General features: G+C 44.6%; 1 protein-coding gene across 1 annotated transcript; it reads left to right on the top strand.

The window, feature by feature from the left end:
* Positions 1 to 396: 396 nt before the first annotated feature.
* Positions 397 to 13,264, top strand: LOC121553926 (zinc finger protein 420). The gene is made up of 7 exons (XM_045216415.1): positions 397 to 494; positions 863 to 1,315; positions 6,530 to 7,587; positions 8,289 to 8,508; positions 9,867 to 10,148; positions 10,373 to 10,606; positions 12,322 to 13,264. Exons 2-7 carry the CDS (start codon positions 865 to 867, stop codon positions 13,209 to 13,211), a joined length of 3,135 nt encoding a protein of 1,044 aa, XP_045072350.1. The 5' UTR covers positions 397 to 494; positions 863 to 864; the 3' UTR covers positions 13,212 to 13,264.
* Positions 13,265 to 18,757: the final 5,493 nt, after the last annotated feature.

Below are 18,757 nucleotides of genomic sequence, written 5' to 3'. Positions count from 1 at the left end.
TGTCCATGGCTCTGGTAGTGAAGGAAGTCCCCCTACATCACACATCAACAAGGTGGGAGAAAATGATGATAAACATTTCATATGAGATACTATTGTTAACATTATAAACATATATCTTTTATTTTTTACTATTCCATTGAACCCTTTTTTTGTTCCTTTGTAATGAGCAAATAAACATGGTTTGCATTCCGTTCTAACTTTATTACAAACGGGGATGTTTTTATTCTAGGATCCCGGTGATCAATCGGAGTCTACAGTGGCTCAGGGTCCTGATCCAAACCATGAGGAGGACAGCACTCAAACACCTGGGATGAACGCTCATATTGTAGAGGAGGAGGAGGAGGAGGAGGAGGAGGAGGAGGAGGAGGAAGAAGAAGAAGAGTGGGAGGAGGAAGAGGAAGAAGAGGGTGAAGATGAAGAAGAGGAAGAAGAGGAAGTTGGTGATTTGTTGAATTCTGTAGTAGAAGAAGCTACCTGGGATACTCCTCATCTTGGTAAGTGGTGACAGAAAGGTGAGGTTAAAATAACTTGGGACGTCCCAAATGGCACCCTATTCCCTATATAGTGTAATGTAGAGAGGGAGACAGATTTATCTAACCAATCTGTCCGTCCCCCGGGGGTATACGTATGTAGGCTGGAGTCAGGAGCTTAGACTGCTACACCAGACTCCGGACATAGGGCTCTGGTCAAAAGTAGTGCACCATATAGGGAATACCTGGCACCTGGTTCCACACAATAGCATGTACGCTACATACCATTAGTGATGGACCTATTTGACCCACTGGTTCCACACAATAGCATGTACGCTACATACCATTAGTGATGGACCTATTTGACCCACTGAACTCTCTTCTCTCCACAGGAATGAGTCCTAACTCCTGCCACGGTAGTGAGGGAACTCCCTCAACACCAGGAGTGCTGGAACAACACCACCAGGAGAAACAGAAGAAACAGGGGAGCAAACGGAAGAAGGGTCCAGAACAAAAGCAGCCGAAGAAAGAAGAGAAACCAAAGAAGGAAAAGAAACCGAAGCAGAAGAAAGCTAAGGTGACCCATCGCTGCTTTAAATGTGGAGAGGGATTCTCCCGTATCTACGACATGCTCTTACACCAGACCATTCATATAGATGGAACGGCCATGTTGAAAACCAAGAAGGTTCACCGCTGCTTAACGTGTGGATACGAAGCATCCGATGCACATAAACTCATGATGCACGAGCGGACACACACAGGAGAGAAGCCTTTCCACTGCTCTTTGTGTGGGAAGAGATTCGCTCAGAAAGGAAATCTGAAAATACACCAGAGTGTGCACAAAGGTGAGAACTCGGACCTCTTCCCAGTGACCGAACTTTGGAAATACATTTGTCCTCTTAAAGGAATACTTCGGAATTTGGCAATGAGGCCCTTAATCTACTTCCCCAGAGTCAGATAAACTTGTGGATACCATTTTTATGTCTCTGCGTGCAGTTTGAAGGAAGTTGCTAACTAGCGTAGCGCTAACGCTAGTTAGCATTGGCTCAAAAACTACTTCTAACTTCCTTCATACTGGACACAGAGACATACAGATGGTATCCACGAGTAGATAAAGGGCCTCATTGCCAAAATCCCAAAGTATCCCTTTAAGCTTTAGATATTTCACACTGATAATTTCACTGTTGTAAAAACAAAATGTCAGATATTACACACTGATAAATGCTTGTAGTTCTGATAGAAGTAAAAGAGGTGTAGACAGATGGTGTGACTAAAGAGGTGTCAGAGACAGATGGTGTGACTAAAGAGGTGTCAGTGTAGACAGATGGTGTGACTAAAGAGGTGTCAGTAGAGACAGATGGTGTGACTAAAGAGGTGTCAGTGTAGACAGATGGTGTGACTAAAGAGGTGTCAGTGTAGACAGATGGTGTGACTAAAGAGGTGTCAGTGTAGACAGAAGGTGTGACTAAAGAGGTGTCAGTAGAGACAGATGGTGTGACTAAAGAGGTGTCAGTAGAGACAGATGGTGTGACTAAAGAGGTGTCAGTGTAGACAGATGGTGTGACTAAAGAGGTGTCAGTAGAGACAGATGGTGTGACTAAAGAGGTGTCAGTAGAGACAGATGGTGTGACTAAAGAGGTGTCAGTGTAGACAGATGGTGTGACTAAAGAGGTGTCAGTGTAGACAGATGGTGTGACTAAAGAGGTGTCAGTATAGACAGATGGTGTCACTAAAGAGGTGTCAGTATAGACAGATGGTGTGACTAAAGAGGTGTCAGTCTAGACAGATGGTGTGACTAGAGGTGTCAGTAGAGACAGATGGTGTGACTAAAGAGGTGTCAGTGTAGACAGATGGTGTGACTAAAGAGGTGTCAGTGTAGACAGATGGTGTGACTAAAGAGGTGTCAGTGTAGACAGATGGTGTGACTAAAGAGGTGTCAGTAGAGACCGATGGTGTGACTAAAGAGGTGTCAGTAGAGACAGATGGTGTGACTAAAGAGGTGTCAGTAGAGACAGATGGTGTGACTAAAGAGGTGTCAGTGTAGACAGATGGTGTGACTAGAGGTGTCAGTAGAGACAGATGGTGTGACTAAAGAGGTGTCAGTGTAGACAGATGGTGTGACTAAAGAGGTGTCAGTGTAGACAGATGGTGTGACTAAAGAGGTGTCAGTAGAGACCGATGGTGTGACTAAAGAGGTGTCAGTAGAGACAGATGGTGTGACTAAAGAGGTGTCAGTGTAGACAGATGGTGTGACTAAAGAGGTGTCAGTATAGACAGATGGTGTGACTAAAGAGGTGTCAGTAGAGACAGATGGTGTGACTAAAGAGGTGTCAGTGTAGACAGATGGCGTGACTAAAGAGGTGTCAGTGTAGACAGATGGTGTGACTAAAGAGGTGTCAGTATAGACAGATGGTGTGACTAAAGAGGTGTCAGTATAGACAGATGGTGTGACTAAAGAGGTGTCAGTGTAGACAGATGGTGTGACTAAAGAGGTGTCAGTAGAGACAGATGGTGTGACTAAAGAGGTGTCAGTGTAGACAGATGGTGTGACTAGAGGTGTCAGTAGAGACAGATGGTGTGACTAAAGAGGTGTCAGTAGAGACAGATGGTGTGACTAAAGAGGTGTCAGTATAGACAGATGGTGTGACTAAAGAGGTGTCAGTAGAGACAGATGGTGTGACTAGAGGTGTCAGTAGAGACAGATGGTGTGACTAAAGAGGTGTCAGTGTAGACAGATGGTGTGACTAGAGGTGTCAGTAGAGACAGATGGTGTGACTAAAGAGGTGTCAGTGTAGACAGAAGGTGTGACTAAAGAGGTGTCAGTGTAGACAGATGGTGTGACTAAAGAGGTGTCAGTAGAGACAGATGGTGTGACTAGAGGTGTCAGTAGAGACAGAAGGTGTGACTAAAGAGGTGTCAGTGTAGACAGAAGGTGTGACTAAAGAGGTGTCAGTAGAGACAGATGGTGTGACTAAAGAGGTGTCAGTAGAGACAGATGGTGTGACTAAAGAGGTGTCAGTGTAGACAGATGGTGTGACTAAAGAGGTGTCAGTGTAGACAGATGGTGTGACTAGAGGTGTCAGTAGAGACAGATGGTGTGACTAAAGAGGTGTCAGTGTAGACAGATGGTGTGACTAAAGAGGTGTCAGTATAGACAGATGGTGTGACTAAAGAGGTGTCAGTATAGACAGATGGTGTGACTAAAGAGGTGTCAGTAGAGACAGATGGTGTGACTAAAGAGGTGTCAGTATAGACAGATGGTGTGACTAAAGAGGTGTCAGTGTAGACAGATGGTGTGACTAGAGGTGTCAGTAGAGACAGATGGTGTGACTAAAGAGGTGTCAGTATAGACAGATGGTGTGACTAAAGAGGTGTCAGTATAGACAGATGGTGTGACTAGAGGTGTCAGTAGAGACAGATGGTGTGACTAAAGAGGTGTCAGTAGAGACAGATGGTGTGACTAAAGAGGTGTCAGTAGAGACAGATGGTGTGACTAAAGAGGTGTCAGTATAGACAGATGGTGTGACTAAAGAGGTGTCAGTATAGACAGATGGTGTGACTAAAGAGGTGTCAGTGTAGACAGATGGTGTGACTAAAGAGGTGTCAGTAGAGACAGATGGTGTGACTAAAGAGGTGTCAGTGTAGACAGATGGTGTGACTAGAGGTGTCAGTAGAGACAGATGGTGTGACTAAAGAGGTGTCAGTAGAGACAGATGGTGTGACTAAAGAGGTGTCAGTATAGACAGATGGTGTGACTAAAGAGGTGTCAGTATAGACAGATGGTGTGACTAAAGAGGTGTCAGTAGAGACAGATGGTGTGACTAGAGGTGTCAGTAGAGACAGATGGTGTGACTAAAGAGGTGTCAGTGTAGACAGATGGTGTGACTAAAGAGGTGTCAGTATAGACAGATGGTGTGACTAGAGGTGTCAGTAGAGACAGATGGTGTGACTAAAGAGGTGTCAGTATAGACAGATGGTGTGACTAAAGATGTGTCAGTGTAGACAGATGGTGTGACTAGAGGTGTCAGTAGAGACAGAGGGTGTGACTAAAGAGGTGTCAGCATAGACAGATGGTGTGACTAAAGAGGTGTCAGTATAGACAGATGGTGTGACTAGAGGTGTCAGTAGAGACAGATGGTGTGACTAAAGAGGTGTCAGTGTAGACAGATGGTGTGACTAAAGAGGTGTCAGTGTAGACAGATGGTGTGACTAAAGAGGTGTCAGTATAGACAGATGGTGTGACTAAAGAGGTGTCAGTATAGACAGATGGTGTGACTAAAGAGGTGTCAGTGTAGACAGATGGTGTGACTAGAGGTGTCAGTAGAGACAGATGGTGTGACTAAAGAGGTGTCAGTGTAGACAGATGGTGTGACTAGAGGTGTCAGTAGAGACAGATGGTGTGACTAAAGAGGTGTCAGTAGAGACAGATGGTGTGACTAAAGAGGTGTCAGTATAGACAGATGGTGTGACTAAAGAGGTGTCAGAAGAGACAGATGGTGTGACTAGAGGTGTCAGTAGAGACAGATGGTGTGACTAAAGAGGTGTCAGTGTAGACAGATGGTGTGACTAGAGGTGTCAGTAGAGACAGATGGTGTGACTAAAGAGGTGTCAGTGTAGATAAAAGAAGGTGTGACTAAAGAGGTGTCAGTGTAGACAGATGGTGTGACTAAAGAGGTGTCAGTATAGACAGATGGTGTGACTAAAGAGGTGTCAGTATAGACAGATGGTGTGACTAAAGAGGTGTCAGTATAGACAGATGGTGTGACTAGAGGTGTCAGTAGAGACAGATGGTGTGACTAAAGAGGTGTCAGTATAGACAGATGGTGTGACTAAAGAGGTGTCAGTAGAGACAGATGGTGTGACTAAAGAGGTATCAGTAGAGACAGATGGTGTGACTAAAGAGGTGTCAGTATAGACAGATGGTGTGACTAAAGAGGTGTCAGTATAGACAGATGGTGTGACTAAAGAGGTGTCAGTAGAGACAGATGGTGTGACTAGAGGTGTCAGTAGAGACAGATGGTGTGACTAAAGAGGTGTCAGTGTAGACAGATGGTGTGACTAAAGAGGTGTCAGTATAGACAGATGGTGTGACTAGAGGTGTCAGTAGAGACAGATGGTGTGACTAAAGAGGTGTCAGTATAGACAGATGGTGTGACTAAAGATGTGTCAGTGTAGACAGATGGTGTGACTAGAGGTGTCAGTAGAGACAGATGGTGTGACTAAAGAGGTGTCAGTATAGACAGATGGTGTGACTAAAGAGGTGTCAGTATAGACAGATGGTGTGACTAAAGAGGTGTCAGTAGAGACAGATGGTGTGACTAAAGAGGTGTCAGTGTAGACAGATGGTGTGACTAAAGAGGTGTCAGTATAGACAGATGGTGTGACTAAAGAGGTGTCAGTAGAGACAGATGGTGTGACTATAGAGGTGTCAGTGTAGACAGATGGTGTGACTAAAGAGGTGTCAGTGTAGACAGATGGTGTGACTAAAGAGGTGTCAGTGTAGACAGATGGTGTGACTAAAGAGGTGTCAGTATAGACAGATGGTGTGACTAAAGAGGTGTCAGTAGAGACAGATGGTGTGACTATAGAGTGTCAGTGTAGACAGATGGTGTGACTAAAGAGGTGTCAGTGTAGACAGATGGTGTGACTAAAGAGGTGTCAGTGTAGACAGATGGTGTGACTAAAGAGGTGTCAGTAGAGACAGATGGTGTGACTAAAGAGGTGTCAGTGTAGACAGATGGTGTGACTAAAGAGGTGTCAGTGTAGACAGATGGTGTGACTAAAGAGGTGTCAATGTAGACAGATGGTGTGACTAGAGGTGTCAGTAGAGACAGATGGTGTGACTAAAGATGTGTCAGTGTAGACAGATGGTGTGACTAAAGAGGTGTCAGTTCAGGCAGAAGGTGTGACTAAAGCATGAATTACACATTGGTCTTTAAATCCGCTTGGTGTTTTGTTTCCTTGATACTAATGAGTAGGGCAATACTGGTATCGTCCTGGCCCCAGTCATTGTCTGGTTAGACTTAACATGAACTAACACTTTATCTTCCCCCATGCAGGAGAAGTCAGGAATCCCAGTTTCTGGCCTGACATCGTGGAGAGGCTTCCTACAATAGGAGTCCCTGACCAATACCATGACAACCACACAGCTAAGCCAACAGGAGTCCCTGACCAATACCATGACAACCACACAGTTAAGCCAATAGGAGTCCCTGACCAATACTATGACAACCACACAGTTAAGCCAACAGGATTCCCTGACCAATACTATGACAACCACACAGCTAAGCCAACAGGAGTCCCTGACCAATACCATGACAACCACACAGTTAAGCCAACAGGAGTCCCGGACCAATACCATGACAACCACACAGTTAAGCCAATAGGAGTCCCGGACCAATACCATGACAACCACACAGCTAAGGAGAACCACCACTGCCTAGAGTGTGGCGAGGAATGCCAAACTCCATCAGCTCTACAGATACACATGAGAACTCACACTGGAGAGAACCAGTCTAACCCGCAGTGCCCTCTCTGCGGGGCAGAGTTCTCTCAGAAAGGCCTTCTGGATGATCACCTGGTGATCGCCCACTCCCATGAGAAACCAGAGAAGCCTTACCCCTGTCCAGACTGTGGGAAGAGATTCTCCAGCAAGAGTTACATCAAGATCCACCAGAAGATCCACAGTGGGAAGATCTCTTACCACTGCGCCCAGTGTGATAAGAGTTTCATGTCAGCGGAGGGGCTCAAGAAGCACGAGAGCGCTCACCGAGGAGAGAGGCCGTACCGATGCCCTGCGTGTGGCAAGTGTTTCAAACAACAATCCCAGCTGACCTGTCACTTCAAGATCCACACTGGAGAGAGGAGCCATCTCTGCTTCCTGTGTGGGAAGAGTTTCGCCAGAGAGTTTGACCTCCGGGTGCATCTCAGAGTCCACTCCGGAGAGAAGCCCTACCAGTGCCATGAGTGTGGCAAGAGCTACAGGTACAGAGCAGGCATCCGGTCACACATGCAGCAGATGCATCCTGGGAAGCCCATAGTGGAACCAACCCCAGCCATCCCCACAGGCCCTCGCTACAGTGGAAGAAGTGGTCTTCCAACATCCCTTATCAGAAAGGTACGTGGTTTGGTTTGCTGTAGGCTAATGCTGTGGTTTGGTTTGCTGTAGGCTAATGCTGTGGTTTGGTTTGCTGTAGGCTAATGCTGTGGTTTGGTTTGCTGTAGGCTAATGCTGTGGTTTGGTTTGCTGTAGGCTAATGCTGTGGTTTGGTTTGCTGTAGGCTAATGCTGTGGTTTGGTTTGCTGTAGGCTAATGCTGTGGTTTGGTTTGCTGTAGGCTAATGCTGTGGTTTGGTTTTCTGTAGGCTAATGCTGTGGTATGGTTTGCTGTAGGCTAATGCTGTGGTTTGGTTTGCTGTAGGCTAATGCTGTGGTTTGGTTTGCTGTAGGCTAATGCTGTGGTTTGGTTTGCTGTAGGCTAATGCTGTGGTTTGGTTTGCTGTAGGCTAATGCTGTGGTTTGGTTTGCTGTAGGCTAATGCTGTGGTTTGGTTTGCTGTAGGCTAATGCTGTGGTTTGGTTTGCTGTAGGCTAATGCTATCGCTATCTAAACGCTTCTGGAATTGGTTCAGGTTTGTGTTTATGGTTAGCTAGGGTGAGGTTAAAGTTAGGCATAGATTTAGCGAACCGCCACTCAAAATCTGCTACATATACACTTCCTGTTTGAACAGAAGGGGGCCGAGGAGGACGCGACCCTGGGGAACCTTACCACAAACATTCTATTCTCACTTTACTAATGACTGTTGTGTTTTCACTGTAGGATCCTGGTGACCAATCCAGCCCCAAAGCTAGAGAGTCCCAGGGTCCTGATCCAAGCCATGGCAGCAAGGCGTCCACTCAGACACCTCGGTTAAAGGCCAGCGCTGAAGAAGAGGAGGAGGAGGAAGAAGAAGAAGAAGAAGAAGAAGAAGAGGTGAACGTTGATGGTTCGGGTAATTCTGAAGACGACGACGCCAGTTGGAATCCTACTCCTCGTCTTGGTAAGTGGAGGTAGAACGTCAACAGAAAATCATTCAACTATAACCTGTTAATTTGGCTGCGTTCAAAATGGCACCCTGTCAACAGAAAATCAATCAACTATAACCTGTTAATTTGGCTGCGTTCAAAATGGCACCCTGTCAACAGAAAATCATTCAAATATACCCTGTTAATTTGGCTGCGTTCAAAATGGCACCCTGTCAACAGAAAATCATTCAACTATAGCCTGTTAATTTGGCTGCGTTCAAAATGGCACCCTGTCAACAGAAAATCATTCAACTATAGCCTGTTAATTTGGCTGCGTTCAAAATGGCACCCTGTCAACAGAAAATCATTCAAATATACCCTGTTAATTTGGCTGCGTTCAAAATGGCACCCTGTCAACAGAAAATCATTCAACTATATCAAAATGGCACCCTGTCAACAGAAAATCATTCAACTATAATCTGTTAACTTGGCTGCGTTCAAAATGGCACCCTGTCAACAGACAATCATTCAAATATAACCTGTTAATTTGGCTGCGTTCAAAATGGCACCCTGTCAACAGACAATCATTCAACTATAACCTGTTAATTTGGCTGCGTTCAAAATGGCACCCTGTCAACAGAAAATCATTCAACTATAACCTGTTAATTTGGCTGCGTTCAAAATGGCACCCTGTCAACAGAAAATCATTCAACTACCGGATTTTCCGCACTATAAGGCGCACCGGAGTATAAGCCGCAGCAGCTAAATTGAATGATATTGAATGATGTGTACATATATAAGCCGCACTGGACTATAAGCCGCAGGTGTTTTAATGTTTAATTACCATATGTAAGGGTTCGTGCACAGAGGGGATTGTCGGGAAAGAGACAAACTGTCTCGCTCTCGTAATGTCTGTCTGTCTTGCTCTCGTTCTGTCTCTCGTTCTGTCTCTCGTACCACTCTCGGTTCCACTTTTACTTTTGCGCGCTACCTGTCTCACTCTTTTCCGGCCTCCAGCTTTTCCTGCTGGAGCCCGCCGCTTAAAGGTGGGGGGCGTGGACCGGTCATAGAGTCCATAGAGTTAAAGTTGGTGGACTGTAACCTGTAAAATCCATAGATTTAGGAAGTCTTCTAGTGGCCGTTAGCTGTAAAAATCCATAGATTAGCCGCACCGTTATATAAGCCGCAGGGTCGAAAAATTGGAAAAAAGGCGCGGCTTATAGTCCGAAAATTACGGTATAACCTGTTAACTTGGCTGCTGTTCAAAATGGCACCCTGTCCCTTATATAGGGCTCTGTTCAAAAGTAGCACCCTAAATAGGGATTAGCGTTACCATTTGGGACACGGTAAATCTATCGGGCCAATTCTTTAACCCATTCTCTTTGTCACACAGCCAAGACTGGTGCCGGCGCTCCCTCTACAGCAGGGGCACCTAGAAAACACCGGAAGAAACAACGGGCCAAACAGAGAACCAGAGTCAAAGGAGAAGGCCAACGGAAGCGGCCCAAAACCAAGAGGTTTAACAACCGCCGCTGCTTTAAATGTGGAGAGGGATTCCCCCGGGAATATGAGCTGTTGCTACACCTGCAGACACATCTAGATTACAACTGCTACGTGTGTGGAGCGCCGTTCAACAACAAAGAACTGCTGCAGAGACATCAGACAGAGCACACCGGTAAGACAGCCTATGGCAGACTCACGATGGCTACATCACGACTGTAATACTGTTATTACCCTTTTGACGGGTTATTAGTGAATTCACTGTGAGTGACTGTGTCTCAAACGGCACCCTATTCCCTAGATAGTGCACCCTTTAGGCTCTTGTCCGAAGTAGTGCACTATTATTATAGGGAAATAAGGTGCCGTTTGAGACCCACCAACTGTGTCTTTCTTCCCCAGAGGAGAGTCTGGGTGTGTTCTCTGGTGAGGCAGGAGGTCCGGCTACAGGACAGCGCCGGGGGCGAGGGAAGAGGATTCACCGATGTCCGACCTGTGGGAAAGAACTGTCCGACGCGTCCAAACTGAAGTTACACATGAGAATACACACCGGAGAGAAGCCTTACTGTTGCTCCCTGTGCGAGAAGGGTTTCACTCAGCCAGGGAACCTGAAAACACACATGAAAACACACAGAGGTGAGAGAGACTTTTGGTAAGACGTTCAGCGACATGTTGTGGTCCGCATACAGTGCCTTCAGAAAGAATTCACACCCCTTGAATGTTTTCACATTTTGTTGTGTTACAAGGTGGGATTAAAATGGGTTTAATTGTCACGATCTAAACATAATCCTCTAGTCAAAGTGGGAGAAGAATTTAAAGTGTAATTAATAACTTCATCATGCTCTAAGGGATATTCAATGTCTGCTCTTTTTTGTGAACCCCATCTACCAATAGGTGCCCTTCATTGTGAGGCATTGAAAAAACCTCCCTGGTCTTTGTGGTTGAATCTGTGTTTGAAATTCACTGCTCGACTGAGGGACCTTACAGATAATTGTATGTGTGGGGTACAGAGATGAGGTAGTCATTCAAAAATCATGTTAAACACTATTATTGCACACAGAGTGAGTCTATGCAACTTATTTAGTGACTTATTAAGCACATTTCTACTCCTGAATTTATTTAGGCTTGCCATAACAAAGGGGTTGTATTACTTATTGACTTAAGACATTTCAGCTTTTCATTTTTAAAGAATTTAAAAAAATGTCTAGACATAATTCCACTTTGACATTAAGGGGTATTGTGTGACTACAGTGACAGAAAATCTCAATTTAATCCATTTTAAATTCAGCCTGTAACACAATAAAATGTGGAAAAAGTCAAGGGGTGTGAATACTTTCTGAAGGCACTGTATGTTGATGTTGGGGTGGTGCTTGGGATGATGAATATGAGGTTGACATTTTTTTGAGATTTCCCTATAAGATTTATGTGAAAATACAGCTTAACGTTGATATTTTCTCAGTACATTTGTTTTGTATATGTATGCTGTTGTAAAAGCAGCCTGGGTGCCAGTCTGTTTGTGCTAACATGCCAACTCCCTGTCACGCCAAACAATGACAGCAGTGGAGTTAGCAAGAGCACAGATAGATCTGGAACCAGGGTATGAAGAGCTTAGTTGGTCTGAATTACTTGACTTGACTTAACATTTGTGTGCATCCCAAATGGCACCCCATTCCCTACAAAGTGCACTACTTTTTTTTGGCGCTCTAAGGGCCCTGTTCAAAAGTAGTGCACAATATAGGGGAGGGTTCCCCAAACCTGTTCCTGGAGAACTACCCTCCTGTAGGTTTATACTCCAACCCTGTTCCTGGAGAACTACCCTCCTGTAGGTTTTAACTCCAACCCTGTTCCTGGAGAGCTACCCTCCTGGAGGTTTATACTCCAACCCTGTTCCTGGAGAACTACCCTCCTGGAGGTTTTAACTCCAACCCTGTTCCTGGAGAGCTATCCTCCTGGAGGTTTTAACTCCAACCCTGTTCCTGGAGAGCTACCCTCCTGGAGGTTTTAACTCCAACCCTGTTCCTGGAGAGCTACCCTCCTGTAGGTTTTAACTCCAACCCTGTTCCTGGAGAGCTACCCTCCTGGAGGTTTATACTCCAACCCTGTTCCTGGAGAGCTACCGTCCTGGAGGTTTATACTCCAACCCTGTTCCTGGAGAGCTACCCTCCTGGAGGTTTATACTCCAACCCCAGTTGTAACTAACCTGATTCATCTTATCAACCAGGTAATTATTAGAATCAGGTGCGCTAGATTAGGGTTGGAACGATAACCTACAGGACGGTGGCTCTCAGAGGAACAGGTTTGGAGAGCCCTGATATAGGGAATCTCTAACCTTGTCTTGATCTTCCCTGCAGATGGGAACCCCAGTTTGTTGTCTGCTGGTGGGTTAGCACCCTCTACATCAAGAGGTCCTGAACACATCGTCACCGCAGCTCAGGAGAACTTCAACTGTCCAGATCTGTCATCACTACAGAAACACGTGACATCTCAGGACACCTCTTTCTTCTGTTCTCTGTGTGGGGAGGAGTTCTCTGAGAAGACTCAGTTAGAAGAACACCAGTTGGCTCACAATAACAAGAAGCCTTTCCCCTGCCCTGACTGTGGGAAGAGGTTCCGCAGTAACTACTACGTTAAGATCCACATGCGAATGCACACCGGGGAGAGGCCTTACCAATGCTCTGAGTGTGGGAAGGGCTTCATCACAGAAGAAGGGCTAAAGAAGCATGAGAGCGCGCACCGGGGAGAGAGACCCCACCTCTGCCCCGAGTGCGGAAAGAGATTCAAGCAACAATCCCAACTGACATGCCACTTCCGTATGCACACCGGACAGAAGAGCCACCTCTGCGCCGTCTGTGGGAAGAGTTACTTCAGGGAATTTGACCTCAAGGTTCACCTCAGAGTCCACACGGGAGAGAAGCCCCATCAGTGTGAGGAGTGTGGGAAGAGCTTCTACTATCTACAGGGGCTCCGGCAGCACCAGAGGACCCACGCTCCCAAGCCCATCGGACCGACCCGCCAGCTAGGCAGACCTAAGCAGTCATCCAGCACGGACAGCTTGGACAGACCAAACCAATCACCCAGGACGGGAAGGCCCAGGCCAGATCCTAGAGTGGAGAGACCCATGCCTCTACCCAGAGTGGAGAGACCCATGCCTCTAGCCAGAGTAGAGAGACCCATGCCTCTAGCCCTACCTAGAGTTGAGAGTGATCTGGAGAGGCCTCACTGGCATTACTGGCACCTTTAAAATGGCAATCTGCCATTTTTGTTGTTGTTTGAACTGCAGATTGCACCTTTAACCACCGCTAATGTCGCGTAAAACATTTAGGGCCAGTTTCCCGGACACAGATTAAGGTCCCTGTCCATGTAACCTTATTTATTGGGATCTAAAAGGCAAAGCTAACCATAAATCAGCACTCCCTACCTTAAAACGCTTCACACATATGGCCTTTGGACTAGACTTAATCTATATCCTGGAAACCAGAGAGATTATTATTTCTATGATTACTCGCTCTACTTCTGTCTCTACTGTTAAAAGGGGATTCCTGTGCTTGCTAGCATAGTTTAATGTATCTATGTTCCTCTTCTCTGATCCCCACCACAGTTATGGAAGATGGATGCTAACTAGGTGCTGTTTGCCTTGAGAGTTTCCTTTTGTAGAGGGTCTGCACAACAACAACAACAACAACAACAACAACAAAGATTTTAAAAAAAGATGTGTATTCTGTTTTCTTCATTTAGACTGAGGGCCAAAAACAAAGGTTTAGACTGTCAGGCCATCATCAGTGGGAGTCCACACATAGAAGTGCATTAGTCCTTTACGTTCAGGTTCTGGGAGGGGGAGAAAAGCTAAGCTAAGTGTTAATTTGTAAGTCGCTCTGGATAAGAGCGTCTGCTAAATGATGTAAATGTAAGATTGTGATCAACGCCCTTTTTTTATGTCAATCTGTTGAGTTGGGACGCTTGTTGTTTTTACACTAAATATACTATTTGAATAACTTTTTATTTGTATTATTGTGTGTGTCATATTATTATGTCTCTCATTCATAAGCACTTAATTTTTTTTCTCTGAAGTTCATCGCTGACGTTCTCTGTGTCTGTGTGGAATGTCACCACCTGATTCAACAGTACCTGTGCATAGTAGTCGTGTCATGATTAAATAAATCATTGAAATGATTTCAAAAAACAATCTCCATTTTTTAAAATATAATCTATGAAACTGCTGAGCTCTGTTTTAAGCAGCAATGTGTATTGACTAATGAAATTGTTACACCGAACGAACCATCACTCGAGTCCCACTTGAGTCAAGTCGCTAGTCGTTCTATGAATCTCAGGTTTTGGTTCTCATTAAACATTCATATACACTGAATGTACAAAACATTAAGAATACCTTCCTAATATTGAGTTGCACCTCTCCTCCCTTTTGCCCTCAGAACAGCCTCAATTCGTCGGGTCATGGACTCTACAAGGTGTAGAAAGCGTTCCACAGGGATGCTGGCCCATGTTGACTCCAATGCTTCCTACAGTTATGTCAAGTTGGCTTGATACACACGGGAAACTGTCGAGTGTAAAAAACCAAGCAGCGTTGCTGTTCTTGACACAAACCGGTGCACCTGACACCTACTACCATACCCTGTTCAAAGGCATCTCTGAATGGCACACTTACACAATCCATGTATCTACAGTGGGGAAAAAAACTATTTAGTCAGCCACCAATTGTGCAAGTTCTCCCACTTAAAAAGATGAGAGAGGCCTGTAATTTTCATCATAGGTACACGTCAACTATGACAGACAAATTGAGAAGAAAAAAATCCAGAAAATCACATTGTAGGATTTTAATGAATTTATTTGCAAATTATGGTGGAAAATAAGTATTTGGTCACCTACAAACAAGCAAGATTTCTGGCTCTCACAGACCTGTAACTTCTTCTTTAAGAGGCTCCTCTGTCCTCCACTCGTTACCTGTATTAATGGCACCTGTTTGAACTTGTTATCAGTATAAAGACACCTGTCCACAACCTCAAACAGTCACACTCCAAACTCCACTATGGCCAAGACCAAAGAGCTGTCAAAGGACACCAGAAACAAAATTGTAGACCTGCACCAGGCTGGGAAGACTGAATCTGCAATAGGTAAGCAGCTTGGTTTGAAGAAATCAACTGTGGGAGCAATTATTAGGAAATGGAAGACATACAAGACCACTGATAATCTCCCTCGATCTGGGGCTCCACGCGAAGATCTCACCCTGTGGGTCAAAATGATCACAAGAACGGTGAGCAAAAATCCCAGAACCACACGGGGGACCTAGTGAATGACCTGCAGAGAGCTGGGACCAAAGTAACAAAGCCTACCATCAGTAACACACTACCCCGCCCAGGGACTCAAATCCTGCAGTGCCAGACGTGTCCCCCTGCTTAAGCCAGTACATGTCCAGGCCCGTCTGAAGTTTGCTAGAGTGCATTTGGATGATCCAGAAGAGGATTGGGAGAATGTCATATGGTCAGATGAAACCAAAATATAACTTTTTTGGTAAAAACTCAACTCGTCGTGTTTGGAGGACAAAGAATGCTGAGTTGCATCCAAAGAACACCATACCTACTGTGAAGCATGGGGGGTGGAAACATCATGCTTTGGGGCTGTTTTTCTGCAAAGGACCAGGACGACTGATCCGTGTAAAGGAAAGAATGAATGGGGCCATGTATTGTGAGATTTTGAGTGAAAACCTCCCTTCCATCAGCAAGGGCATTGAAGATTAAACGTGGCTGGGTCTTTCAGCATGACAATGATCCCAAACACACCGCCCGGGCAACGAAGGAGTGGCTTCGTAAGAAGCATTTCAAGGTCCTGGGTGGCCTAGCCAGTCTCCAGATCTCAACCCCATAGAAAATCTTTGGAGGGAGTTGAAAGTCCGTGTTGCCCAGCGACAGCCCCAAAACATCACTGCTCTAGAGGAGATCTGCATGGAGGAATGGGCCAAAATACCAGCAACAGTGTGTGAAAACCTTGTGAAGACGTACAGAAAACCTTTGACCTGTATCATTGCCAACAAAGGGTATATAACAAAGTATTGAGAAACTTTTGTTATTGACCAAATACTTATTTTCCACCATAATTTGCAAATAAATTCATAAAAAATCCTAGAATGTGATTTTCTTGATTTTTTTTCTCATTTTGTCTGTCATAGTTGACATGTACCTATGATGAAAATTACAGGCCTCTCTCATCTTTTTAAGTGGGAGAACTTGCACAATTGGTGGCTGACTAAATACTTTTTTCCCCCACTTTATTGGCTCAAGGCTTAAACATCCTTCTTTAACCTGTCTCCTCCCCTTCATCTACACTGATTGAAGTGGATTTAACAAGTGACATCAATAAGGGATCATAGCTTTCACCTGGATTCACCTGGTCAGTCTATGTCATGGAAATAGCAGGTGTTCATAATGTTTTGTACACTCATGGAAAATGATTAATGAATTGTACAAGTAAATATTATGCTACAGGTTTATATCCAGGGTTGAGGAGTAATGGATTACGTGTCATCTGATTACAAATAAACGAACTAATCAGTTAATTTACCAGAATTTTATTTTATTTTATGAGATTACAGATACTTTTGAAAAACGGAATGATTACTTCTTGGATTACATTTACATTTACATTTTAGTCATTTAGCAGACGCTCTTATCCAGAAGCGACTTACAGGAGCAATTAGGTTAAGTGCCTTGCTTAAGGGCACATCGACAGATTTTTTCACCTAGTCGGCTCGGGGATTAGAACCAGCGACCTTTCGGTTACTGGGCACAACGCTCTTACCCACTAAGCTACCTGCGGAATAAATAGATGATGATGACACCTTTCTGTTTTCTCAATGACATTCAAACCAGCATTGAAACAAGGGCAATTTTAAGTTTGTTCCACCTGAGTGAGTCTGACCACAAGTCAGAGACCGTTATGACGACACACCAAATGCACAAGTCAGAGACCGTTATGACGACACACCAAATGCGGTTGGTGGCTCCTTTTGTGTTTTCTAATCGTATGCCGTGTTCAAAACACCTTGCAACTTGATGACTTCCGACTTCAATGCATTCAAGACAACTGGGAACTCGGGAAAAAACTAGCTCCGACTGGGAAAAATATTTTTGAATGGTCATCCAACTTGGAATTCCAAGTCGGGAACTCTGGCCTCTTTCTAGAGCTCCCACTTTCCGACCTGAAGATCACTGACATCATGATTTGACCTCTTATTTTTCCAGAGTTCCCAGTTGTCTTGAAAGCACCATAATAGACAGGTTGGCTGACAGCGCCAAGAAAATGATGGCACACATTGATGTGGCCAGAAGACATGCATTGTCATGATTCTGAATGGTCAGGTCGATAGCAACAATGATGTGGCCAGAAGACATGCATTGTCATGATTCTGAATGGTCAGGTCGATAGCAACAATGATGGCGTCTACATTACGCTGGCCCACTAGTTTTCATTGGGAAAGCAGATAAATCATTCATATTGTAGTATCTGAACATTTATAGCTTTGGCTGAGGTTTTCATATTGTTGGTTAAATGAACTTTGCTCTGCTGTGCTGAAACATCTGGAGAGTGTTACTATAGGGGGCCCCTAAAACAGTGGACATTGGGATATGTGGAGGCCAGGGATTGGTCTATTCAAAACACGCCATCTTATGTTACATAGGATATATACCATGTTTGAACAAAGGAAGGAGAGAGTGATCATATTTGAGATTGGGTTTGTTGCTCTCCAGATTCTGCAGAAGTCTGTAAATTGATGCTGAAATCTTTGATATAATAAACCGTTATAATCAAGTACAGTGTCAGCGGATTTCTTGACACATCATCACAGCATCGTTGTTCGGCCACCACAATATCAAAAGCAATTACATTTTAATGTGAACACCCAGAATCCTACTCATCATTCCACGTGCTTTATAGAGCCCCACAGTGGAGGTGCCCGGCTCTGGCTGACAGGAAGTCGCCTCAAAACAAAAGTGACATAATAAAGTACCACAGTATGAGTCATAATACCCATAAAACCTAGCAGTCAAACAGGGAAATGGTTCCAATCATGTTTACCACCATTCATCTTTCCAATAAGGGATTTTAGAAACTAGTGTAACCATTTCCCTGTTTGACTGCTAGGTTTTATGGGTATTATGACTCATACTGTGGTACTCTATTATGTCACTTTTGTTTTGAGGCGACTACATGTCAGCCAGAGCGGGGCACCTGATTCAATGCAGTGAGTGCAGCACGGATCCAAAACGAATGCAATCACTTTTCACCTGGTTCAAACTCCTCCCACCGGGGTAACCCGGGCCAGATAAACAAACAAGAAGTTGCCATATGGGGAATCGTAGGTGGCGCATTTCAGCTCGTTGTATCTTGTTATTGATACCATGTCTTGTTTTGAGGTGTTTTGACTGATGTCACGTCTATGGGAAAAAATAAGTATGCACTGACTAACTGTAAGTCGCTCTGGATAAGAGCGTCCGCTAAAATGACTAAAATGTAAAAATGTAAAATGTATGCTGATATGTCGAAAAATTCACTAGCTAGCTAACTAACAACTGTAACGATGTATTTGAGAGACAACAAGTGCTCATTGTGCAAATGTATTTATGTTTTCAATAAACATTTGGAGAAGAAATATAGTTAACATGTTGTCAACAGTCTAATGCTGCGTTCAACGAATCAGCAAGTCGGAAATGTCCTCCTAGCTCCGACTAGCATGTGAACGCGGCATCAGCCAACCCTGTCTGTTTTGCCCTATAGCTA

Source organism: Coregonus clupeaformis, unplaced genomic scaffold (genome assembly GCF_020615455.1).
Source record: "Coregonus clupeaformis isolate EN_2021a unplaced genomic scaffold, ASM2061545v1 scaf0704, whole genome shotgun sequence".
NCBI classification, from domain to species: domain Eukaryota; kingdom Metazoa; phylum Chordata; class Actinopteri; order Salmoniformes; family Salmonidae; genus Coregonus; species Coregonus clupeaformis.
Note: the sequence above shows the minus strand (reverse complement) of the source record. Positions and strands in the feature narration are given on the sequence as shown.

Bases quoted from the DNA above. Each gene is read 5' to 3' on its own strand.
- LOC121553926 (XM_045216415.1), top strand. From the start codon at position 865: ATGAGTCCTAACTCCTGCCACGGTAGTGAGGGAACTCCCTCAACACCA. The intron at 10,149-10,372 runs GTAAGACAGCCT...TTTCTTCCCCAG, and splicing joins ACATCAGACAGAGCACACCG to AGGAGAGTCTGGGTGTGTTC. The intron at 10,607-12,321 runs GTGAGAGAGACT...TCTTCCCTGCAG, and splicing joins ACACATGAAAACACACAGAG to ATGGGAACCCCAGTTTGTTG.